Source organism: Leopardus geoffroyi, chromosome A2, assembly GCF_018350155.1.
Source record: "Leopardus geoffroyi isolate Oge1 chromosome A2, O.geoffroyi_Oge1_pat1.0, whole genome shotgun sequence".
NCBI classification, from domain to species: Eukaryota; Metazoa; Chordata; class Mammalia; order Carnivora; family Felidae; genus Leopardus; species Leopardus geoffroyi.
Window position 1 is genome coordinate 41641695 of NC_059331.1, and position 26490 is coordinate 41668184.

The 26490-nt window shown below is 38.8% G+C and overlaps 1 protein-coding gene across 3 annotated transcripts in view; it reads right to left on the reverse strand.

The window, feature by feature from the left end:
* Nucleotides 1-26490, reverse strand: part of CNTN3 (contactin 3) — a 348839-nt gene that overhangs the window by 141135 nt on the left and 181214 nt on the right. For all 3 annotated transcript variants that reach the window (XM_045493570.1, XM_045493569.1, XM_045493568.1), the window contains exon 5: nt 11236-11331. In XM_045493570.1, the coding sequence (XP_045349526.1) occupies nt 11236-11331 (96 nt within the window). The remainder of the gene's footprint in view (nt 1-11235; nt 11332-26490) is intronic.

Below are 26490 nucleotides of genomic sequence, written 5' to 3' on the forward strand. Positions count from 1 at the left end.
ACCTTTTCAGGTTTGTTACCATAGGTCTTGTAATCTTAATTAAAACACTAAGTCCATATAAATGCATTTGCATGGCAAAGCAACCAATGTTTAGCTCTCTCTCTTGCCAGTGCACAGATTACTTCTTAACTCTTACCCAGTGCTACTATGATGTTTGTTTTGTTTTTAATGATAAAAAGTACCAACTAATGATCATCCTCAATTTCTGCTTACAATGTTAGGAAACAAAGCCTTTACCATCCTTGACTTGCACTAAATTAACAACCTTATGTTTACTTAAAGCAGACAACATCAGTCAGAGCTCTGTAATTTTTAAATAAGTTCTTGTTGAAGCACTACCACTGTAACAGCGGATTTAAACTCCCAGCTTATGCATGTAATTTTCTTGATGGGCTTAAGGCTCCTTCTGACTTCTGTCTGTGGGTGGATGGCATCAGAGTGAGGAAAACTGCAGCCTTTAAAGTAGGAAAAAGTGATTTTCTCATTGTACTAGGGAAGACCATTTAGAGGATCTGAGAATGAAATGGGAAGGAGAAGCATGAAGCCATGCTGCTGTGATAAAATCTATGTGGAAATGGTCAGTAGCATCCCTGAGAATTTGGGGAAATTCACTCAGAGACCGCAAATGTAAGTAACAATGAATGCATAGTTTTTTCAAATTGTTTTCTACGTCCTTGCCTCCTTCCAGGGACATTGTGGTATGTTCACTGCTGACTTCAATCATAAAAGGATGCTGGAACAGCCCAAGGACATTTGTTGAAACATGTAGTTTCTATTTATTATTTTTTTAAATGCTTATTTATTTATTGAGAGAGAGTGCATGTGAGTGGGGGAGGGGCAGAGAGAGGGGGAGAGAGAGAATCCCAAGCAAGCTCCCAACTGTCTGTGCAGAGCCGGATGTGTGGACTGAACCCACAAACCATGAGATCACGACCTGAGCTGAAACCAAGAGTCTTGACGCTTAACTGACTGAGTTACGCAGACACCCCTGTTTCTTTATTTTTTATTTTATTTTATTTTTCATTTTTTATTTTTTAAATGTTTGTTTATTTTTTGAGAGAGAAAGAGCAAGCCAGGGAGGGGCAGGGAGGCAGAGAGAAATCCCAAGCAAGCTCCATGCTGTCAGTGCAGAGCTCGACGCAGGGCTGGAACTCATGAACCGTGAGGTCATGACCTGAGCTGAAACCAAGGGTCGGAAGCTTAACCGACTGAGCCACCCAGGCAGCCCTCTTTATTTTTTATTTTAAATTACTTATTAGCCTTGTATCAGTGTCATTCCCCTACCCCAGGACTAGTATGGGCTTTACAGTAATGTCCCTTGAATTAGCTGTGAGCCTTTGGTTGTAAGAAACAGAAGACCACCAGAGTGGGAATGCAGTATACATGTCCCTGTACTAAGGTTGGTGCATAGCACCCCAGGTCAAGAAAGCAGCTGCAAAGGAAGGCAGGCTGGAGAGCCTGTGGCTAAGGGGTCCTTAGTCTTTACTCTCGGCCCCTGGTCTCCTAATCCCTCACAGGGCTACATCTCTGCTTCACGTGCATCAGCTTTCTTGGCTGCCTAGCCTACTTAATTGAAATAGTCTGCCTCAAACTTTAAAATTCAGAATTCTTTCCTGTCGCGTCAAATACCAAGTTTCCAGAAGAGAGCATCTGATTGGCCCAGCTTGGTCAGGTTCCTTCTCTGGGCCAATGAGCCAATGCTGGAACATACTATAGGTAGGTGCAGCCTGTGGAGGCCATGGTTGGGATGGGGGGGGGGGGGTAAGTCCCAGGGGAGAGGCAGTCACTGATGCTTGTACAGGATAAGCATCTCAAAGACATCCCCATTTTGCTATTTCTAAGTGTCACTGTGCTGTTAAACAAGAAACAGCCAAGTCCTTCATCCCTAACCACAGATTAACCAACTCGGAGGGAAACCCAAACATTTTCTGGAACAATGTTCTCCAAAGTGGGGTACAAATATGCCAGGCAAGATAAGCCTCTGGAGTACAGGGAAAAAACACAATAAACCCTCTTTATAGATTTACTTTTATTTAATTTTTATATTTTTCCATAAATGCAAACTATTAGGACTATAGCATATTTTTGTTTAAAAAATAAATCAGACATTTCAAACAAGTCACATACATTATCTTCTTAAATTCTCACAACCTCCCTATAAAGATAAGTTCTGTGATTATTCCCTGTTTACAGATAATAAACATATTCAGAGGTTAGGCAACATGCCCAAAGTTTGTAGTAAGAGTTAGAACTGGAACTCAAGCAATCTAGCTCTTAGATGCCTGGCTTGTACCCACTATGCCTCCTAAGTATGTCTGAGGCGGGTGGGGAGACAGTGAGACAGAGAGAGAGGAGGTGTTTATAAACATTTTAAGTATATCACTGCATATATCAAAAGGTTTTGAAGAACACCATCACAGAAGGCAGATAATATGTAAATCAAAACAAAAAACAAAAGTACAAAACAAACAAAAAAACCCCTGAAGCCTGTAATTGTTATGAACATAGGAAAATCTTTCAAAAACCAACAGATCGGGGCTCCTTGGTGGCTCAGTTGGTTGAGCATCTGACTTCAGCTCATGTCCTGATCTCACATTTGGCTCTTTGCAGTCAGCGCAGAGCCCGCTTCGGATCCTAGATACCCCCCTCTCTCTGCCTCTCTCCCGGTCATGTTCTCTCCTTCAAAAATAAATAAACATTAAAAAGAAAAAAAAGCAATAGATCTAGGTCTGAAGCCCAAATCCACTGTTGGGCAGCCTTGGACAAATCAGCTAACTCCTTTCAGCTTCAGCTTGTCAATACAGAATATGAGAACTATCCCCTTCCTTGATGTTATGAGCAATAAACCCAGTGTCTGGTTGAAAAATGGCAACTATAACTATTATTGTTATTTCAGGCATAACCAGTCATCAGCAAACCCACTTTTCTCACTTCTTTTGGGACCAGGTCCTGTGGGACAGGTCCTGAGGGCAAGAGGACTCCTATTTATCTTTCTATTTCTTACATAATTTCAGGCTTTTCACTTGGAGAGTGGTTTGGGGTAAGCCTCAACTAATATTGGTTTGAATACATTCCTATCCAGTTTATCAACAATGCTCTCAGTTTTTTTCTCTACTTAATATTAAGATTTGTCAGGTAAATGGCCATATTTATTATAGTAAAATAGCATTATAAGACATAAAATGCCTTCTACACATCAACAGATATTTGATGGATGCATGAGGAAATCAATGGATGAATAAAATGGATGGGTACATGCATGGATGGACGGATGTATGTATGTATGTACATATGTATGTATGTATGGACAGATGGATGGATGTATGGATGGATGTATAGATGGACAGATGGATGGATGGATAGATGGATGGACATATGGATGGATGTATGGATGGAAAAAAGAATAAACGGATAATAGGCAGACTCAGTGAATTCTCAGATTCTACATCCACGTACTTCAGAGAAACATGAGTGTTCATCTCCATTTCCAACTACAAAATGGATGCTCAGCAATTAAGACTATTCTCTAAAACATATCCTCTCTGCAGAGATCAAAATATTTTGCCTCATCCATATAATAGCAGCTGAAGTTTGTGTGTCAGTGGATTCAGAACATACTTGTCTGAATACTACTATGAATTTGTTAATATTTTGGACTCCTCTAAATGTCAAGTCACATCAGAATTGACACATATTAAAAATCAGTTTTACAATTTGATATATTATTCATTGAGTCTACAGGTGGACTCTCCAACTTTTTGCCATGACATGCTAACCTACCCCTCTCCCGAGTTAGAAGCAGTAAATTCAGAATGATATTCTATGGGACAGATCCCTATTCCTTAGTAAGCCACCCGTGCACCTGCTTCACCTTGATCTCACAACTTGTGATGGTATAAATGCCTGCGAAGATGCAACTTTTTCAGCTTTAGGGAAAGGGACACCTTTGAATTCTCAGAGCAACATTTCCCAGGGACCAGTGATGCAAATGTGATGGAAACCAAGAAGTCCATGTACATAAACAAAAGTGTAGCTGAAGGAAAAATGACTGCCCAAGATAAAATGGTGTTAAGGTTGCAGATTATTTGCAGAAATTATTCTTTTTGAGTTAATCACATCAAAACACACCAGGTGATATGTTTTGGCACCTTAATGAAGGGTCTAGCCATGGGACACATCTTTCCAGAAAACTCCTACTTGGCACTTTTTCCTCAGGCCTGCCCCATCTCAGCTACCTGAGATGACTTCTGTTTTTCAGTCTTGGGGAAAGGAAGGAAAAGAAAAAAATAAATAAATAAAAAACAACCAAAGATGTTGATACAGAGGGTGTAAATCCCATGCCATCTGGTTATGTTGCTCACAGTTCTCACCTCTGTCACACCAGGATTTTCAAAGTAATTTTTAGCATCAAGTCACTTCATTTCACTACCTGCTGTTTGGCATCTCACATTGTCCTCTGAACATCCCAAAGGCTGTGTTGTTGTAAGTGGATGGCAGTGTCTGGGGCTATCATTTCAAGAAGAGCATGCACGCAACAAAGGCATGGGAAGCTGGATCAGACACCAAACACGGCGGAAGACTACAACCTATTCTCCACTCAGAATAAATATCATCGGCCATCTTCGGACAAAAATCAACTCTTTATTAACATGCATGCATGCAAGAACCTGATCAGCCTATAAATTCCCGCTTCATTAATATTTATCATGATGTGCCCATGAACTAGTCTTGTAACCTTATTTATAATAGGGTAATTTTTCTGGTGCATTTGAATTTCTAATGATTTTGTAGTGATACCAGTAATGGCATGGTAATTACACTAATTCCCAGCTAATTTTCACACTGTTGGTAACTAGATTGATAATTAAGCTATAGATAATCCATGCCCAGTCTCTTATTTCTGACTTGTCAATTCCTAGTTTTCCAACTAATTTCCAAGGGGATGCTAATTCCTCTTGCCTTGGAGAGGTACTAGATTTTTCTGTAGAGAAGCCAATGAATAGGAAGTGTCAGAAAATGTCACAGAATGAGTAGAAGACTCCTCTCAAGTGACAGTGACCTGTGTCACTTAGGAGTTTTATGGACTCCTAAGAGAAAGTTCTAATTGTCACCTACCATGAAACAGTTTTTCCTTCTTATTGGCATCAAATAAATGGCGACTGCTCTTAAGCAAAGCAGCCTCAGGTTGCCGCCACTTTCTTATAAATTATCTGCATTGGTGAATTAAGGGAATATAAATAATATATGTAGTTTCCAAGCTTTGGTACCCTGATTTTGGCTCTTTCCATGTTTAATTCCCTAGCCTATTTTGGAAGAGTATTTCTGATTTTTATCCCAAATAAACAAAAGACAAAAAAAATTTATTGACAAGAGAAGAGATTTTACCATTATTTTACTTGGGCCAGTAACAGAAGAAATAGAAGCCAGAAATTAAAAAAAAAAAAAAAAAAAAAAAAGGTAACAACAGCTACTGCGACCTTCAATAAACAGCTGTGCAGTACCTTTACAGATCACATTGCTGGCTATGGGAAAAACACAACTGAAACCCAAACAAAAGACCTCTATGACCTCCACAGGACGAAATGAGGAAGGCCTTTCCAGTGTAGGGCACTTTAGACTCCTGAAGTGTCCCCGTGGAAGAAGAAGGCACAAAGCAGTGTGGGAAAAGATAAAGCTGCACACTGCATCTGTCGATGATTTAAAAATGCACAGCACACTCTCACCGACATCTCCTTGAGCCTTGTTATGTTCATCTTATTGTGATCCAAAGAGGAAAAGCATCATCACACTCAGAGATCTGAGGCATTCCCAGAAGGGTTTTGCAGAAACTAGTACACCCAATGGATGATGGATCCCGTCAACACCTAAAGTACGTCATATCATGTAATTTAAAGTCTGAAATCTGTTCTTGGTGTGAGGTTCTCGATGAATTCTTAGATCTAAACTAAAGTCAAGTTCGAGGTTAGGCTGGCCTTTCACATCACACCTGGGAGGTTAGAAGTCAAGACAGAAAACCATGACTGCTTCTTATGCTCGGGACTCTGGGACCTTCATTAAAAAGGACAGTGCCCTAACCCCTAGGACTTAGGAAAAAAGAGTATTTTTAAACAGTTTTTATTGTTTGTTTGTTAGTTGGGTTACTTATTGATTGACTGATTGATTGACTGATTCTCAGAGAGAAAGACAGAATGTGAGTGGGGGAGGGGCAGAGCGAGGGAGAGAGAGAATCCCAAGCAGAATACATGCTGTCGGCACAGAGTTTGACATGGAGCTTGATCTCCTCACTGGGAGATCATGACTTGAACTGAAATCAAGAGTCTGAATCTTGGGGTGCCTGGGTGGCTCAGTCAGTTAAGCATCTGACTCTTGATTTCAGCTCAGCTCATGATCTTACTGTTCATGAGCATTAGGTTCTCTGCTCTCAGCACAGAGCCTGCTCCAGATCCTCTGTCTCCCTCTCTGTCTTCCCCTTCCCCCCCCCCTCAAAAAGAAATAAACATTAAACAAAAAAGAGTCAGATGTTCAACCTGAGCCATCCAGGCACCCCATAAAAACAAGTTTATGAGACATTACATATAAATCTGTTTGAGACCAGGAAGGCCACAAAACAAGGGAATAAATCTGAGTAAAGAGCATCTTGAGAAAGACTCTAGGCTTGAATGGAAAAAAAATTAAAAAAAAAAAAAAAAGTGATGTCCTCAGCAGGGAGGTAATATTTTGGTTCTGAAGTTACAAACCTATTCCAGTGTTTGGGCCAAGAAACTGGGTAGGGAAAAGGGAAGGAGTGAGGGCAGAAGTAGGTAACAGGAAATCCTCAGGGACTCCACCTAATGGAACAGACAGGGTAGGGTGTTGCTATTCAGAGTGTGGCCCAAGGACCAGTAGCATCAGCTTCAGAAGAGAGCTTATTAAAAATGCAGAATCTCAGGTCTCAAACCAGACACAGTGAATCAGAATCTGCATTTTATCAAGTCCCCAGTTGATTCATTTGCAAGCAAAGTCTCAGAAGTACTGGACTGGAACATACCTCAGTTGGGCATTTGGTTGAACTCTGGAGAGATTTCTGCTCAGGAGACTTTGGCATTGCTGATCTGTTGTGCTCACATAAATAATGGCCTTGAATATTAAAACAGAGCCATTAACTCTGCTGCATCTGGTATGAAATGTCAGAAGCCCTTGGCTTAGGATAGTGACACTTTCACTGAGGACTCTGTGCCTTTGTACCACCATCATGTAGACAATGGCAACTGGGGGTTGCTTTAGGTTGTGCCAGAATAGAAAGAGGCCCGGCCAGGAGCCAGCCATTCTACTTCCTCAGAGTTCTATGATTTTAGGTAGACTGCTTCCTCTCAGAGACACACTTTTCAAACTCCCAAACTGTAGCCCTAAACAACAGCTGGGAGACTCAGGGCTGAAGCTTACTTTCTGGCCTCCTGCCTCATCTGTCATTTATAAACAAGAAGGTTGGGGCGGGGGGGGGGGGGCGCCTGAGTGGCCCAGTTGGTTAAGCGTCCGACTTCGGCTCAGGTCATGATCTTGTGGTTTGTGAGTTCAAGCCCCACACTGGGCTCTGTGCTGACAGCTCAGAGCTGGGAGCCTGGGAGCCTGCTTCGAGTTCTGTCTCCCTCTCTCTGCCTCTCCCCCACTCGGGTTCTGTCTCTCTCTCCCTCTCAAAAAAATAAACATTAAAAATATTTATAAACAAGAAGTTTGGGCTGAAGGCATTCAGGTATTGGCTGGGTGAGAGCTGAGCCTCCTGGCATCTCCAGGACTGAAGTTTCTGACTCTACCTTAGATTGTCACTCATCCAATTCCTCTTCATACTTTTAATCAAAGGAATCTCCTGGCAGATGATTTCCACAAAGAGCCACCACACTGTTTAGCATCTAAGTAGCACTCCGTGAACAGAGTTGCTGTGACTATGTCTGTTGTTTTTACTATTACGATTATTATTTGCCATTCTGAGCCTACTATGTCAGGGTATTCCTCAGGTAGGGAATATGGTGGATGAGTAAGTACGACGGTGTCTTTAGTAATTAGAAAATGACAACACAATTAAACATTTCTGGCCATGGAGAAGGGACCAAGAAAAAATGAAAAAAGGGGAAGTGAATGAAGGTAGAGCAGGGTGGTAAGACAGAGAAGGGCAAGTGCGTGTCCTGTAGAGTCACAGAATGGGCCATGAATGCCACATATCACATGTTCTGATAAACCCTGGTGTCGTAGCTTCAGTTGTTTTATGCCCTGCCTCACACTTTCCACTGAATAAAACTCCCTGAATCAATAGGCGATAGGAAAAATAACTGATTATCAGCTGTTCTGGCTGGAGTTCACTCTCATTTGTCAGTGCCTGCACCGGTCTGGGTGGCACCCAGGGCATATTGGTTGTTAGATGCTTATACCTCTAGAAACAAAGTTACTCGTGATTTTTCAAAAAACCATTTACGACTGACCAAATCTTTAAAAAGGATTCCTTTATTCATTCCATGAATGTGGTCATTTGTTCAACCAATATTTACTGTCTACTTGTTATCAACCAGCCTTTTGTGGCTTAGCAAGTATGTATTAAATTATTTTCACATGTGCTAAAGAAGGTTGCCTTCCCTTGGGCACCTGGGTGCAGAACAAACAGCAACTTGGACTCTGTCTTCAAGGAGTTCACCAGCCAATGTGTCAGGGCAGTGAATGTAAATTGTTGAGTATCTTAGCATTAGGCAGACTTGGATCAATGAGAATCCTTTTTTCAGCATCTAATTCTGACACTGTAGCCCTCATCATTTTCCTGTACAATCTAGCACTAAAGAAGGTATGCTTCTGTTCAGTTCTTTACAATTCTATGCATGGTCTAGGCTCTTGAGGGCTAACGTGGCCTCTCCGGGGAAATTTCTTTCCTTCTTCATCTACAAGCCTACTTGACTTTCACAGTTACCCCAACCCATGTGCTTCAAACATAAAAAGAGAAATACATGAAGTCACCAATAGTTCCCCAAGTGCATGATATTAGAAAAGAATTCATCTTCTGTAGCATGTCTCATGCAACAGGTTAGTCAACCGAAAGGTCCCTCCTTTGTTATCACTCAGTCAGGATCTTAAGTCAGGACAACATTTCCAAAGCTCCTCACAGACAAGATTCTCCAGTTGTTTTTTATATTCATTTTAAAAAATAAATTTATTTTGATACTTCCTTGGTAGGTGTACTTCTGGCCATTGTTTCTAATACATTGCCTTGCTTTTTTCCTAACAAAACCCTTCTCTTCTTTTAGAAAATGCATCTCTTTCATACAAGTGCTTCTCAGTAGACACAGCTGACCCTGACCCTCTGCTGCAGGAATAATCTCTTAAATAAGGTTAATCGGGTTAAAATCAAGAGCCATTGAACAACAGGTTGTCTGCTTCATTAGGATCGCTAGCATTAAGGACCACAACAGCTTGGAGTTAAAAGAGACCACCTTTGCCACCACAAGGAGTCTACATTACATAGTATCAACGTTGAGGGAAGCAGGGCCATGATATCCAAAGAAAGGACACTTGTTCATGAAACTGGCTGAACCTGTGGCTCCAGCAGACTGGGAGACTAGGTTCCCAGGGAGGAGACATTGAGATAGAGTCTGGGATATTTTTATCAATGATCAAAGCTTATAAAAGGAAGGAAGCAGGAACAGGACTGGGAAGAGAAAGAAGTCCAAGTGTGATGTGGCCCAACAATGCCCCGTACATCTTAGCAGCAGGCTCTGGAAGACTGCCCACCAAAATGTTGGGCAGAAAAAAAGCTGACCCTTCAATCCTTCCCTGATGAGTCACCAGATGTGGGCTCTCAAGACAGGGGGTAGATTATGGGCAAGTGACTCTATAGTTGAGGAGATTGAAAGGGAGTTGAGAGTTAGAGGCTATCCACTGACTCCACCATGCACAGTGAGGCAGTAAGTCTTTCCAGGCGGTGCATCTCTGTGACAACCACACAGTTCTACTAGAAGCCAACTTATCATCCCAGTGATGTGGGTCAGTAAATTCCCTATTTGGTTCAAGTGGGTTTGAGCTCGGTTACTCTTATTTGCATTCAAGAGACTCTGTTTCCCTTCAAAGTTAAAATTCCTCTGTAACTTCAAGATTCCAGAAAATATATACTACTCAAGTACTTTGGGGAGCCCGATGTAAACCATTCCCCCAACATCATGGCAATCATGTGTGCTAATCAAGCCCTCCAGCTGGCTCATACATTTCAAGTGATCAGAGAGTGATGATGGCAAATGTTTGTTTCATTGGACTGAGGGTTTGATGATTAAAACTGGCAAGTCACTGGGGGAAAAGGACTTTGGTTTGTATGTCACAAAACAAATAAAGTCCAACATATTTTCATTTGAATAAACTTCACCACGATGAGAAGAAGACTTCTCAGTTTCGCCTTTGGCCAGAAAGATTCTCTCTAACCTGTTTAGCTCTCAGTAATTCCCATCCTCTCAAGAACAGAATTGTTTGTGTCTTCAAGAACAGTGATTTATACATTAATAATGCCCTCTCTATTCCTGTAAGTGACCAAGTTTGCAATAGTGAGCACAAGAGCAAAATAAAACCAACACTCCAGGCTCTTGCTAGGGAGCAATGTTTATTAAATTATTTTCAAATGTACTGAAGTTCATTTTCACTCTGAGTTTTTAGCAGTATTTCAATTTATAGCAATGTAGCATAAAACGTGCCACTCCAACGCCCCAACGAAAATGACGTGAATACGCATACACATATTATTTTGATATATATATATATATATATACATACACACATATATCACATGATATATGAGGCCCAATGTCATATATTAATCATGTTGAAGTGTGTGTATGAGACACAGAGAGAGAGACACAGGAAGAGGGGGAGAGAGAGAGGTAGGGAGAGAGAGAAGGGGGAAACCATAAAGACTCTAATGTAGGTCATGTTCTAGAACGAAATAACAAATGATATGGTGTAGAAGCACTGTTCAGCACCATTAGGTAATTGAAACAAACTTGATCTCACTTCCCTTTACAGCACTCCTTGTTGAAATAAATTATGTTTATAAACTTCTCGGGATGGACTATCTTTTGTATAGTTTCTTATATTCCAACTCAGCTAACAGAATACAATACTTGGGCTATCAATTTTCTCAGGGTAATTTAGGGAAGCAATAACAGTACATATGCTGTTGGTCTTGCACTGAAACTTAGTCAATGAATATAAAAAAACAAACAGATCACTTCTCACCTCCGGAGTGTGGCGGCGGGCCACAGAGCAGGACGACTCCCTGGCCTTCACGCACAGACACTGTACTTCTCATTTTGGTTTTAAAATTTTCAAGATCTATTGTGAAAACAAAACAGAAAGGAATTTCAGAAAGAACAATACAAATTAAAATGTTAACACAGAGCCAAACCTTTCTTTTGCACGATAAAACCCTTTGTCAGGAATCTCAAGAGGAGAACATTTTCTTTGAAAAGGAATATTGGGGGTTTTGATTTATTAATGCTTCTTTGAAATCCAGCAATACAATAAAAATATAAACTCACTAATCCTGTGGTGTTTTAACAGTGTCAGATGGCCTAGGATACCCCAAAGGACAAATCAGGTATTAGAATTAAGTAATTAGAAAATATGACTCAAAGACAGAAATGAAATATCTTGAACCAAAAATATACATGAACCAATATCCACATATGCCACAGTGATTCATCAAATCATGAAGACGTTTAGCTTTACCTTAGAATGAAAGCCAGCTATTCATGAACTTCTCTCCCCAAATACTTTATTATCAGTAGCCTAAACAAATTTTATCCTACCTACAATTATTGCTGTTATTTACAAAAAGAATTGAAAATAATCAGGCTGTGGATACAAGTCTATTTGTTCTAAGTCTTGAAGGGTTCTATACAGGATATGCATCACCTGAAATCACCATGCAAGTTGAATTCAAAGGATAACAGTATATTAAATCCACCTACTCCTTTTTATTTGTAGTTGTGAAAAAAAATGCAAATAATTTTTATAACTGTCCAAAGACTTTTCCCCCCAAATTTTTAATAGAGGAATCAAGGCAAATACTATTATGACCACCAGTGATTATGTTTAAAAATTGTTTAATTTCTCCCTGTAACAATCCAGGAAAACAAATTCTGATTCTTATTCTCCAGCATAAATTACAGAATGGAGAAAATTTTATTGGCTCATTTTGAACAAAACTTAAGCCTTTTGGGGAAATAAAAAGCATGAAAAAATTCTACTGTTTCTTTGAACCCAATAACTGTGAATTCCACTTTTAATATACTCAATGGTGTCACTTTCTGTATCAGAACAATTGCACCGTCAATTTGTGAAAGAATACACTCATTTCCTAGCTCATAAGTGTTCATATAAATTGCTTAAGTGGTGAGGCAATATGTGTATTTCAGAACACGACCTGGAAAATTTCAACTTTGTCTTGAAAAATGTAAAAAGCAAAATAATTATCTTCAAACGGATAAAAACTACAAACTGTAGGCAGTTATGAATATTCTAAGCACTTAAAATCAGCCCATCGGAAGGAAATAAGAGGGTCTATTTGCTTCATTTTAATGTTTCTGAAAAATAGTATTAAACTACTAGGTTTAATAGGCATGGAATAGGTTATAGGCATGGAATAAAGCTATTCAGCAAAACTCACTATGTATGACCATAAAAGAAAAAATTTTACATCTGGACTTATTTTAACCAAAAGTTACCCTACAAAAATGATATGACAACAGAGCATTATATTATCTTCAATGTGTAAGTAAAATGCAACATAATCAAAACATGAAGCCTCCTGAAATATACCTGAGTTGGAACTGCCAAATTGTACCATCCAAATATTTCCCAGTGACTAAACAGGGGAGTACTTCATATCAGAATGTAGCCTATATATGGAAAAAATAATATCCAATAATGATTTTCTGGCAACCAAGTATGTACCATCATTTCTTATTTCTTACCTAATTCTTGTTTTATTCTGTTACATAAATTCACACCATGGAAGTGATTCATCCCTGGTTTTAGCTGGAATATGCACAAAAGGATAAACCAGTTCTATGGAAACTAATAATGTCTTTTTTCCCCAAAAGGTAAAAATCCCTTTTGCCTAAAGCACTGATACTGTGCAACAGATGAGCCCATTGCTCTAGACCCTTGCACTGAAACAGTCTCTATGCTACACGTGGACAAAGAACATTATTTTTTTGGATATCTGTAGCCAGTTTGTGGAGCATATACATCAGGGATAGCAAAGAAAAATACCTGTACTGGCTTTAACATGTTTTCCAGGGCTTTGTTGCTAGCAAACTGTGACTACAATGAAGCTTTGTTTTCTTTAAAACACAATCCTCTGAATTCTTACTTTATGTTACTCAAAGTGTGGTCCAGGACCACCTGCATTATTATCACCTACGATTCTTATTACAAATGCAGATACCTGGGAAATTGCTTAAAACTAGTCAAGTTAGAAGGAGATCTGCAGTTTTAACAACCTTACTGGCTAAAGTTTGTGCACACAAAATATAACTTTGTGGCTTCCTATTAAGATGTACTAAGTTCAACCCAGATTAAGTATCTTAAAACATATCTCAAATTTTTTGGAGCATATGAAAATGCCCATGGGATAAAGAATCTGTTAAACATCCATTTAGCAGTAGGGATAAAAAGTGAAGCTGTCACTAACTGAACAAGTATTCACTTAAGACTTCAGCCTGCTGCATGCTAGGTTCTGAAATACCAATCACTGGGGCTTCCTTTCAAAGAGAGCCCTGTGTGGTAAGAGCCTTGAGACCAACAGCAAGAACCTTGCTCTTCTGGTGGTAAGTACACAGAGGAACAAACATTCAACCGAGAGACGGAAAAGATGCCTTGAAAGAGTAGCAATCAGCCAGTCAAATCCAGGATGGGGTGCAGAGGGTGGGGGTGTTGAGGGGGACATTCTGTTCAGACAGAGGAATCAACAAAGGAAAACCACTGATGCAAAAGAACACCTCCTTCAAAATACAGCCAGATTCCCACCCTTTGGGGGTAACACTAAGGACTACAGAGATAAAGGTAGCATAAATGTCTGCAAAGTTTTAGATTACTGAAATACCTATTGGATGGTTACATGTGTAACCCAAACTCAAGGATGCCTGTAGTCCATTCTTGGCAAGAATTGTATTAGGACAACTCTGCTTAGGAATCAAAATAAATAAAAACTAAATCCAGAATTTGTTAGTAGAAATAGTAGATTAAAAAACATCTAAGAATTTTATTTTTGTCTCCTTTCCAATTCTTGCAGACTCTTAAATTATTTTGGAGTCTCCAATTAGCTGGACTTTAAAAACAAACCAACATGATAGAAGAGCATCTAAAAGAAGTACAGTTAACATCATATTTGATGGTGCAGGACTGAATGCTTTCTCCCTAACATCAGGAATATGACAAGGATGTCCATTCTTACCACTAATATTCTAACCACTGCAATATTGAAAGGAAAAGAAATTAAAAAGTATACAGTTTGGAGATGAAGAAATAAACCACCCCTGTTTGCAGACGACATGTCTAAATTAAAATCAGAAGTAATCTGTCAAAACAAAAACAAAACAAAACCTCTCAGTATAAATCAGTGAGTTAAATAGGTCAAAGGATGCAATTTCTACATACAAACACTGAGCATGCAAAAACCAAAATTAAAAACACAAAACTATTCACAATCATTCAAAAAAAAATTAGATCCTTAGGCATACAGATAATAAAACATGTGAAGGATCTATACACTGAAAAAGACAAGATACTGAGAGAAAACAAATGTAACCAAATGGAGAGTCATACATACTGTGTTCAAGGACTGGAAGTCTCAACATAGTATGAACTCTGCAAATGATATGCGATTAGTATTAAAATTCCAGAACATTTAAAACATTTGTTCTCTTACTTTTTGAAGGTACTGGCAAGCTTTTTAAAAATTTTACGTGTAAAAGCACAGGCCTGAGAATAGCGAACACCGTCTTCACAGAGAACAAAGTGGGAAGAATCACTCTACTTAATACTAAGGTTTATTTTGTAGCTACAATGATCAAGACACTGTGGTACTGGCAGAGAAATAGGTACACAGGTCAATGGAAGAGAACAGGCTAGAAATAGACTCATATAAATATGCTCAAATGATTTTTAACAGTGGCAGATGCAATTAAATGGAAGGAGAGCCTTTCAATCACATGGCGACAAAGCAGCTAGACAACTATATGTAAAAAAAAAGAAAAAAGAAAAAAAAAAGAAAAAAAGACCTAACCTTCACTCATATATAAAAATTAACTCAAAATGAATCATAAACTTAAATGTTATATATATATATATATATATATATATATATATATAAATTTGGAGAAATACATAGGGAGAACATCTTTGTGACCTACAACTAAGCAAAGAGTTTTTGACAACAAAAGACCTGACAAGTACCTGGATCATTAAGGGAAGACTGATAAATTGGATTTTATCAAAATTAAAAACTTTTGCCTTAGGAAAGCCCATGTAAAGAAAATGAAAAATCAACTACAGAATGGGAAGAATGTTTGCAAACCACTTGACCAGGAAGTGAATAGTACCTAGAATAAATAAGTCCTCACAAAACTCAGTAATAAAAACCTAAAGTATTCAGTTAGAAAATGGGCAAACAACCTGAACAGACACTTCCTTGAAGAGAATACACAGATGGCTAATAAGAATGTGAAAAGATGTTCAGGAGAAATATAAAGTAAAACCTCAACAAGACAGCACAGCACACATATCTGAGTGGATAAAACTAATAAACAGTGACGACACTAAACCCTGAAGGTTTAGGATGTGGAGAAACTGGATCACTTGTACTTTGCTGGTGGGAATGCAAAATGTTACAGCCTTTCTGGAAAACAGTTTGGCAGTTTCATATAAAACTAAACACACAAATACCATATCATCCATTTATCCCAAGAAAATGAAGACATACCTTCACACAAAAATCTGTACACAAAAGTTCATATAGCTTTATAAGCAATAGCCCTGAACTGGAAATAACCCAGATGTCCTGCAATGGGTCAATGGTTAAACTCACACTGGTAGATACATATCATGGACTACCATGCAGCAATAAAAAGCAATGAACTACTGATACACCTTACAACTTGCGTGGATCTCCAGAATTATACTGAGTGAAAAAAAATTCCAAATAATCCTGAAAGGTTACCTGCTGTATGATTCCCTTTAGATATTATTTTTTAATTAAAATAAAAAACTAGAAGTAGAGAACAGATCAGTGGTGGCCAGTGTTTGGGAAGGTGGGAGCAGGGAGATGGGTATGGTTATAAAAGCATTGTCGGGGATACTGATTGTAGTCAGATACACAAACTACACAAGTGATAAAACTGTATAGAACTACACACACACACACACACACACACACACACACACACACACACAGATGAGTACATGTAAAATTGGGGAAATATGAGTGAGAAACAAAGAAAAACAAAGAAAAAAATCCAGCTCTCCATATTTCATTTTATTTTATTTTTATTCTTCCTCCACACCCCCCACAGTCAGATATTCCAAAGCTCTAAGCACACCATGGGGCCAGTATCTCCAAGGCTGGCATCAAAGGGAGATGTGTAGAGCCAGGAAAGAAGTACACTCCTTATTCAGAATGCTTTCCCATCCATTCACCTGGATCATTCCTGGAGTATAAAATAACTATCTTGATGCCTGTCTGTTAATATTCTAGATTGAGCAGATTTTCCATGGACTTCTCAAGGACTTTACTTTTTAAAATTTTTTTACCGTTTATTTGAGAGAGAGAGAGGCAGAGCAAGAGCGAGTGAGCACAAGCAAGGGAGCGGCTCAGAGAGGAGACACACAATCTGAAGCAGGCTCCAGGCCCTGGGCTGTCAGCACAGAGCCCGACGGGGGGGGGGGGGTGCTCCACGAACTATGAGATCATGACTTGAGCCCAAGTCGGCCGCTTAACTGACTGAGCCACCCAGGTGGCCCTCAAAGGACTTTACTTTTAGGCTGATCACCCCAAGCTGTGGAGAGGAAGACAAGACCACAAGAAACCAGTGATACATACACAGAAAAGACTGGGGTGACTCTGATTTTCTGACAATCTTGGGCTCAGTTTGGAATCTGATTCCACTTCCTGTATATTGTGGGTGTTGCTTTCTCCATGTAGATTAATTCAGGTAATCACCTAGCAAGCAGAATGTGAAATGTCACTGAGTATAACTGCAGGGCTACTGTGCACAAGTGTACCTCTGCGTGACTTAAAATGAGTCAAACAATGGCTTTGTTTCCTACCAAAGTCAGGGAAATGCGGGGTTAAGCCAAATTAAATGAGTTTCTTTATACAGAATAAGTCAGAGACCTTAATATAAAATACACACTCATGAGGTCTACTAATGTCAGATGGGAATTGAGCATCCTAAACATATCTGACCAAAGAATTCTGTGTAGAACATTTTACAGGAAATGCTGGAAAAGGCCATATGTTGAATTAGGTACACATATGTGCAATTGGGTATGCCATAAATACCAAAAAAAAAAAAAAAAAAGATGCCAATAAAAGACTGAGAAATAAAACAAACCATTTTCTTCCTAAGAGGATTAAAATGAAGCATAAAAGTGGCAATATGTCGGAAATTTTGGCCAGCTGAGTAAATAGCCTTAACACTTAAAAATTTAGACCTCTGCCTCCAAACACCTTGTGATCATTTGCACTTAGAGCGTGAGAACTATTAAAATCATTATCACTGAGGGGCGCCTGGGTGGCGCAGTCAGTTAAGCGTCCGACTTCAGCCAGGTCACGATCTCGCGGTCCATGAGTTCGAGCCCCGCGTCGGGCTCTGGGCTGATGGCTCAGAGCCTGGAGCCTGTTTCCTATTCTGTGTCTCCCTCTCTCTCTGCCCCTCCCCCGTTCATACTCTGTCTCTCTCTGTCCCAAAATAAATAAACGTTGAAAAAAAAAATTAAAAAAAGAAATCATTATCACTGAAAGCTGCAAGTGAACTTTACTAGTTGTGTAACTCAATTGTATTTGATGCTATGAGGTGAAGTGTTACCTTTTCAATTAAAACGCAAAATATTACCCAGTAGTGATAAATACATTGTCGAAGGAACACAGATAGGCAGAGTAATAGTACCATGCATAATGCTTTAAATGTCTTTAACGTTTAATGTTTAATGTTGAAATGCTTAGTGGTTGGTAGTTACCAAATTAAATCACTGCCTAAACAGTGTAAATGATGAGACTGTCTTTGAAAGAATCAGGTAGCTTTCAGTAAAAGAAAGCTGCGCACTCCTATACAAAAGCTACAAAACAAAAACAAAAACAAAAACAAAACTCAATGAAAACATCTGGAAAGGCAATAAAAATCAAAATTGCAGTTCGGTTAAGGTTTTCATCTTCATCTCCGTGGTACCAGGTGTTATAAATAAAGAAGAATCTCATGCAATGATTCAGCTTCTACTATCAAGGGTAGAACGTCATTTAGTTGAAAAATCTCATTAAAGCATACTCCACTCTGAAAAGAAAAAAACAAAAACAAAAACAAACACAAACAAACAAAACCTGTGTTTCAGTGCATGACCATGAGTTTTCTTCCTTTTTTCCGACACATGCAGAAGCCTCTGGAAGATCTCCCAAATCAGAATATTAAGACACAGCCAAGTGACTCTCTTACCATCTTCAGTGTCAGCAAGTCCACAACATAACCATTACTTCTTGCTCTATATCCCAACTCCCAAATTCAAAGTGGCTCCTCTTATATTTTGTTGCCTTTCTTATTTAATATATCAGTCCGGTTCGACCGGTTCTCAAAACATTTAATCAACTATGAAGTCTCTACGTGAAAATTCTACCATGGCAACATTTGTGTCTTAGGAAAATAAAAATGTTCCCTTATGTAAAAACAATGGCTTGTTCAACAAAGGTCGTGGTGTCTTTGTTTTGTTTCTGCAAAAGCAGGGCCTCAGGTGATCTAGTGTGTGTGGGAGACAGTCTCAGGAGGCAGGAGGGAGGGAGTGAAGACAATGAGAAGGGGCTACTGGAGTCCAGGAGGGCTTGATTGCATAAAAGCTTCCAGTAAGCTGATGGAACGCCTTGCGGAACTGCCATTTTGCAAGATGGGAGTCTGGGGCGTTTATACACAGGCTCCCAACTTCAACAATGGAGGGTTCCCCCACCCCACCTCAGGGGGCAAGAATTCTCCCATACTCATCTGAGCACGCATTAGCTCACTATGAACCTGCAAGGGAGTGTCAACCCTCCTGCAAATGAATTAAGGTGGGCAAAGAGGATGTCATATTGGGTCCCAAAAATGTCTACTGAAAACAGATTTTCTTATTTAGAGCCTGGCCTTTTAAGAGGTTTTAAGACAGGTGTGCATTGTTAGTTTCCAAGCAGACCTAAGTATTCAGTATTTTCTAAGCCTACTCAGGATATAGGGATACAGGGAGGCACTTAGTAAGATCTTAATGTCTTCAGGAACTGTTTAGTTTTGTTTTTTAAATACAGCTTGGGAATTTTGGCGTCAAGGGTGAGACCTCAACATCCTCTCTAAGACCATCCACACTGGTTCTCCCAGTACACCTTCCCTCTGTCTCCTATCACCCCAAGGCTCTGGAACCCCCAACTTTCAGCCACATACCCAGAAATAATAACAAACTACTAAGTTTTTCCTGAACACAAAATGCTGGTCTAGTTAGTCAAGCAAATAGTGTTCCCACTTCTTCATGGTTATAGCACACTTTTATTCATCTTCAAACCTAGCTTGAGCCACATAACCCTTTCTTGAAACTCCTGAAAATATCTCCAACCATTTTGTCTCTGAACTTCCCATACTTTTGCATATGCTCATCCTGTTCTATTTGGGGGGGCTGTGCTAAGGTTAGAGCACTATCATTTTCACCTTTACTATCCCTGGACAGTAGCATATTTCTTGGCATTGTGTGGGTCACTGATAGTAGTTTAAAAAATGACTTAAACTGTCTTTTCATTACATCACCTTTCTTGGAATCTCCATAGCAAGTCTACCAACTAATCAAAGCCTCTGTGCCTGTGCTGTAGACTTCTGAACTTTCTGTCACAGAAGCTTAGGGAAAGAATGCAGGAATAGGAACACGAGAAACATGTCTTTGCTCTGTCACAATCAAGATCCGCATGACTGAAGGAGTATTACTTCATTGCTCTGTGCCATCCAGATTTCCATCCAAAAAAGTGAGGACAACATCTGCCCTTTGAACTTCACAGGTTTTTTTTTTTTTTTTTCCTTAAAGGATCTCTAGCATCACAGACGTGAAAGTCCTGTGAAAAATGAAAAAGACTATAGAAGGGCAAACTCTTCCTATTCCTTCTCAGTCTTTGGTTTTATACCTCTCCCTATTTCAGTCTCTCTCATGCCTCCTCTATGGTCTTAAACATGCACGCATAACCCCACCTGGAAAACAAAACATATCTTCCAGGGACCCTCATACTTGACTTTTTGAAACATCCCTCCACTCTCTACCCTGACCATCTGCTTCCTCCGAGTTATAGCTTGCGGTCAACTTGGGTTTCTGTCTTCTGGAGTTCGACAAACCCAGGTACAAATCCCTTCTCTGACACTGTTTGACCTGAGGCACATCACGTCACTTGTTGATCAACAATTTCACCATGTGTACACTGAGGATAATAATAGCAATTATATCTGCTATATTTGTGAGGAAGAAATAAGATACCTCGTGCCAGTTACTTACTACAGTGTGAAAGTTTCTAAGTGTTCAACAAATGATAGCTCTCATTTTGCTTTTCTTTTTTTTTTTCAAGAACCTCATCAAGTCTGAAGCTTCTAACACTATGTCTGTACCAGTGAGTCTATGAAAATTGTGATTCAAAATGGGCTTTTAGTCCCCTGTCCTTCCAGCATTTTCTGGATACCCAATTGCCACCTCATATGTGACATTTCATTTTCCGATGCTCCAGATGCCCCCTACACTTCCAATCCAATCTGCCACTTCTCTTTCCTACACTGGCTCAATTCACTCCATTTGATCATGTTAACTGCTCCGCAAACTCTATCCTCTCTCTTCCCATTTCTCTATCGCTTCCACCATCTTAATGTTGCTGGAACTACAATACGATGAAAATTCTGCTGTCCACAGTAAGCCTATGACTCCGGTATGTTCGTCTGTCTTTTTTTTATACCTCGGCATCCCCAATGTTACAAGAATACATTTTATCAACATTGACTAAATGGATATAGGAAGGACTTAATGGATGAATGAATTTGCTAGGCTCTGTAATAGAAATTTTTTTTGAAATTTATCTCATTTGATTTTCAAGAAAGCTCTATTATAAAGACATCTTATTTGCATTTCCAAAAAGCTGTGGTTCAAACTTATCACGGAATTGGACAAAGGTGATGACATAAGCGGTGAAGCCAGTTCCATTGATTTTGGTCCAGATCTTTTTAACTTTATATGTACAATAAGTCCATCCAAACTTTTGGGCTTTTCTTCTCACCTGTGGTCTCCTCCCTTTTCACTCATCCAATGTATCTATCTTATACTCATAGTGTTGAGTTCAGCTTTCTTCATAAAACATACTCCCAATGTTCAATATCTGCTCAAAAGTCTCCATTCATTTCTCATTGCCTAGATGGTAAAGCCCACATTCCTTATCCCGATATTTAGTCATTCATTCAACAGATATATATGTATACGTATGTCAAGTATGTGTCTATGTCCTAGGTAGTTGGACATGAGAGCACAATCTGTCACTCTGAGTATTTCTGCTTCTCAAACTTGGGCCCCATCTTCTACTTTAAACTTATATTAAGTTTTTGTATCTCAAGGTCTAGTTTGAAATGTTCATACTATGTGAAGGAAGCATTCTCTGGTAATTTTGAACTATTCTGGTAACTGTATTTAAAATTTTTTAAATGTTTATACATTATCTTTTTGAGAGAGAGAGCGAGAGAGAGAGCAGGTGTGGGGCAGAGTGAGACAGGGAGACACAAAATCCAAAGCAGGCTCCAGGCTTTGGGATGTAAGCAAAGAACCCGATACGGGGCTCAAACTCACGTTACGGGGCTTAACCGACTGAGCCACCCAGGCGCCCCTGGTAATTGTGTTTTAGATCTGTCTGTCCAACAAGACTAGAGTGGAAGCCTGGGATCCTTCATCTCTTCTTTTTGCCTTTCACAGACCTCACCTTGTACCTATCCAGGACAAATGGCTTCAACTTAGGCAACATGATCCCTCTATAAAAGGTACTGTCAGCTGTCCAGAGAAAACAGAATGCTTGTGCCTAGTAGCTGTTCTCTACCATGCCCTTCTGCTTCCTGCTGTTGTATTTGTTAACAAAACTAATTGCTCGGCGTAGAAATTGTTATTGTTGAAATTATGTGACTAGAGAAATAATAAAGAAAGTTGAGGAAATAGGTATATGAAAAAAAAAGAAATGGAGCTTATGCTTATATAAATATAAACTCCAAGACTTTTGTAAAACTCAAAAATGAAAATTTACACTTTTCCAAAAACTGATGCCAAAGTAGGTGGAATAGAAGGGGCCAGATAACCATAAAATCTTGAAAATGGAAAATAAATATCTTTACACTATTTCTGTACCCAGAATGCCTCAGAAATATTTTAAAAATTATGACTCAAATTAAAAAAATACTATAACTGGAAGTCTCAAAAGATGTATATGGGTGTGTGATTTATACAAATATAGTACATCCAACCTTGAACCAAAGAACAGTGCTTGACACTACATTAAAAACCAGAAAAAAAAAAACAAAAAGCAAATAACACATACAATTACATACCCAAAGCAAAAATAAAATTTTTATGATTAATATGTACCCTTTTAAAAATAATTACCTGTTTTAAAAGAATTTTTGGAGTGGCATTGCAACTAGAGCCCCCTATGGATTTAGAAAAGAGTAAATGCTGCTTAAATTAAACAAAAAAATTAAGAGTACTTTAATATCAACGCTATTGACAGTTTTGCTCTTTTAGTATTTGAATCCAGGAAAAACAAATAAAGGAACTATCTCCATTTGATTATGAATGTTAATTTCTCATGTAATACAAAAGTTCAAAATATGAACCGTTAATGTAAACTGAAGAATAAAAGTAAATCTTTACTGCCCAACAATGTTTTTCTTCGTATTCTTCATGAATTTAACAAAATCCTAGCTTGTCATCAAGACGGTAATTTTAAACACTTATCCGGCAATATTATAAATCATTTTCTTTTTCTTTGAAACAAAGATCTCCAGGTACACCAGAGATTTGAGAGAATTCAGAAAATCTGCATGAAAACCGTATTTTATTTTATTTTATTTTTTTATTTTTTAAAAATTTTTTTTTTTCAACGTTTATTTATTTTTGGGACAGAGAGAGACAGAGCATGAACGGGGGAGGGGCAGAGAGAGAGGGAGACACAGAATCGGAAACAGGCTCCAGGCTCCGAGCCATCAGCCCAGAGCCTGATGCGGGGCTCGAACTCACTGACCGCGAGATCGTGACCTGGCTGAAGTCGGACGCTTAACCGACTGCGCCACCCAGGCGCCCCAAAACCGTATTTTAAAAGTCAATTTGATTTTAATAAGACCCTAGGAAAAGCAAGTGTTCTTATACAAAACATTAACAAATAAAGCAAGCTATATTTTCAACACTATCAAAATGTGTTATATTTCAAAAATGAACCATCATGTTGGGTGTGCCATCGAGGAATTTTAATAATTAGTAATATAAAAATATACTTGGTCCTTTCATTTAGAAACATTTATTTGCCAATTTGAAAAATTTTAAAAAATCACATAAACTGACAACATTCTGAAGATGGGAACATACAGCACTTCAGCGTAGTTATCTTAATTATACTCTCAAACATTTTTGAAAAGCTCTTTAATAGTCAAATTAAAACGCGTCAGTGGCTTCTTCAGCAAGGAATGTGAAGTCAGACTTCAGTTGGAGTAAGTATCTGCACTAAAACTAGCTCCATGATTTTGCAAATTCTCAGCCTCTTGGATGCTCTCATTCTTCCGAAAAATTAAGATTATCTGAAAACTGCAGGTAATTTAACCTGTGTTAGAAGCCCACTCAGAGGACTACATGAAAAAAATATGCAAAGTTCTTGGAATATACTAGGTCCCCAGCAAGTATTAGCAGGCTGCTTCACTGCCCAGGCCAGCTCAAACCTGACTTGTCCCTGTCCTCATCTAGCCAAACCTACACCATGCAAGCCCAGCCAGAATTTTTCCTTCTCCTTTGAAGCCTTCCACAATTACTCCCTTTTATCTATATTTAGCCTTTTGCTTTTCATATGTATGACCCTCTCCCCAGGAACATCATAATTTCTATTGTTTGCCACTCGCAATTAATGGGGTAGTTGCTAAGTAATATTTGTTAAATTCAACATATGAAATGAGTCTCAAAAGCCCCTGATCTTTGGTATCCGTGGCCATCTGAGGAGAACAGACACTGAGACTGTTTATAAGCGTCACAGAACACTTGTCTTTAAGATACACCTGATTTCAGGGGTGCTTGGGCGGCTCAGTCAGTTAAGTGTCCGACTTCAGGTCAGGTCATGATCTTGTGGTTTGTGAGTTCGAGCCCTGTGTTGAGCTCTGGCCTGACAGCTCAGAGCCTAGAGCCTGGAGCCTGCTTTGAGTTCCTTGTGTGTGTGTCTCTCTCTGCCCCTCTCCCACTCGCTCTCTCTCTCTCTCTCTCTCAAAAATAAATAAACATTCTGTTTCCAATTCTGTGTCTCCCTCTCTCTCTGCCCCTCCCCCGTTCATGCTCTGTCTCTCTCTGTCCCAAAAATAAATAAACGTTGAAAAAAAAAATAAATAAATAAACATTAAAAAATAAAAAAAAAGATACCTGTGATTTTAGCAATGAATATATGATGTTACATTCTATACTTTATTCGTCATAGGATTAATAAAAGTAAAAACAAACTGGCACAAGGCAGTAACTCTCCTAACACTATAGGAAAAAAAATCAAATATGGAACCCTGACACTTATTTACAAATGTTAATTTTTTAATGATTCACTCAGCACCATTTCTACACTAACAGCAAGGCTCACAGGTGAGGGGAGTACCCTTGCTACATAGAAAGAAGCTAATTAGGTTTATTTTTTTCTTTAATTATATGACCACCGCATACTGAAAATTCTCGTTAAGAGAAAGAGACATCAAAGGTTACTTATGGATTGCCTGAGAAAAATATTTACCCAATCCAATTTAAATGGAGATTACTTTTTAAAGGACCAAAATGACTTTAGATGTGCATGAACCTCTAGAGATTCATGTATTTTATCTCACATGATGCTCAAAAAAAAAAGTGAGATAGGCAATATATATCATTATTCCCAATTTTTACATGAGCAAATCAAGGCTGTGAGAGGTTAGATTTTGCCCAAAGTCACACTGCTAATTAAGTGTCAGAACTAGGCTGATGGCACATCATCTGATTTCTAATACAAGAAGAAAAAGGCGGAACGTCACATCCAAATTAAATTTGAAGCTTCTGACTCTTTCTCAGTCTTTAGAAAGTCTACCTTAGGAAAGTGAAATGAATAATATTTGCTCAGTTTGAAAGTCATACTTAAGGTATGTCCATTCTTTCAATCATTCACTCAAATATCCCACAAATCTTATTAAGTGCCTACAAGGCTGTGAGGGAAAAGATGTGTTCCCCTGGGAAATGCCAGCTGGTTCCTTGACCACAGGGTGTCTTGGTTCCCTCTTTCTCAACAAATAAGAAGCCAATCCGTCCAGGAATCCCTTGGGAGTCTGATGTAGGGATCAAAGGCACTGATCAATGAAACAGGGCTTTCAAAATGTAAAGGACAGCACCATATTTATATGTAAATGCTCCCTTGAGGTATCACTCTCTGCAATGTTATGTAGCTTTAGGTTTCTTCAAAATTATTATTCACTGTTGTATGTAGGGTGTAGTCACTGTTTATTTAGTACCCACCTCCCCGCCCCTCCTGCCTAGAAAGTGGCCTTCACAAGACTATAGACTTTCTTCTGCTACATTTTTCTATCCTAGGCACACAGAATGGTGTTTTGCATGTATTAAGTGTATAAAGGGATGTTATCCTATGGTTTCAATAAAAGATCTCACCCTTGCATATCTCTACATCAACCTACAGAAAACAACAGTGGGGCCTGATAGTATCTTAGAGCACTACCTCGCACAGTTCATTTCTGTTGTTTCGCAGATCTCTTGAATTATTAACTTTAAAGCCTACAACGCAAGTAGCTAGGAAAAAAAATCCTCCCACAAAATGTAACTGTGAAGTTTGAAGAAATGTGTACATTTCCCCCTAAAATAAAATTAAAAAAGGAAAAAAATAAGAAAGAAATGTGTGTATTTTCCCCTAAATTTAACACTGGGTCAGACTTATTGTGTCATGTACCTCAAAATCAAAACTTTTACAAATAAAAAAGGCAGTAACTT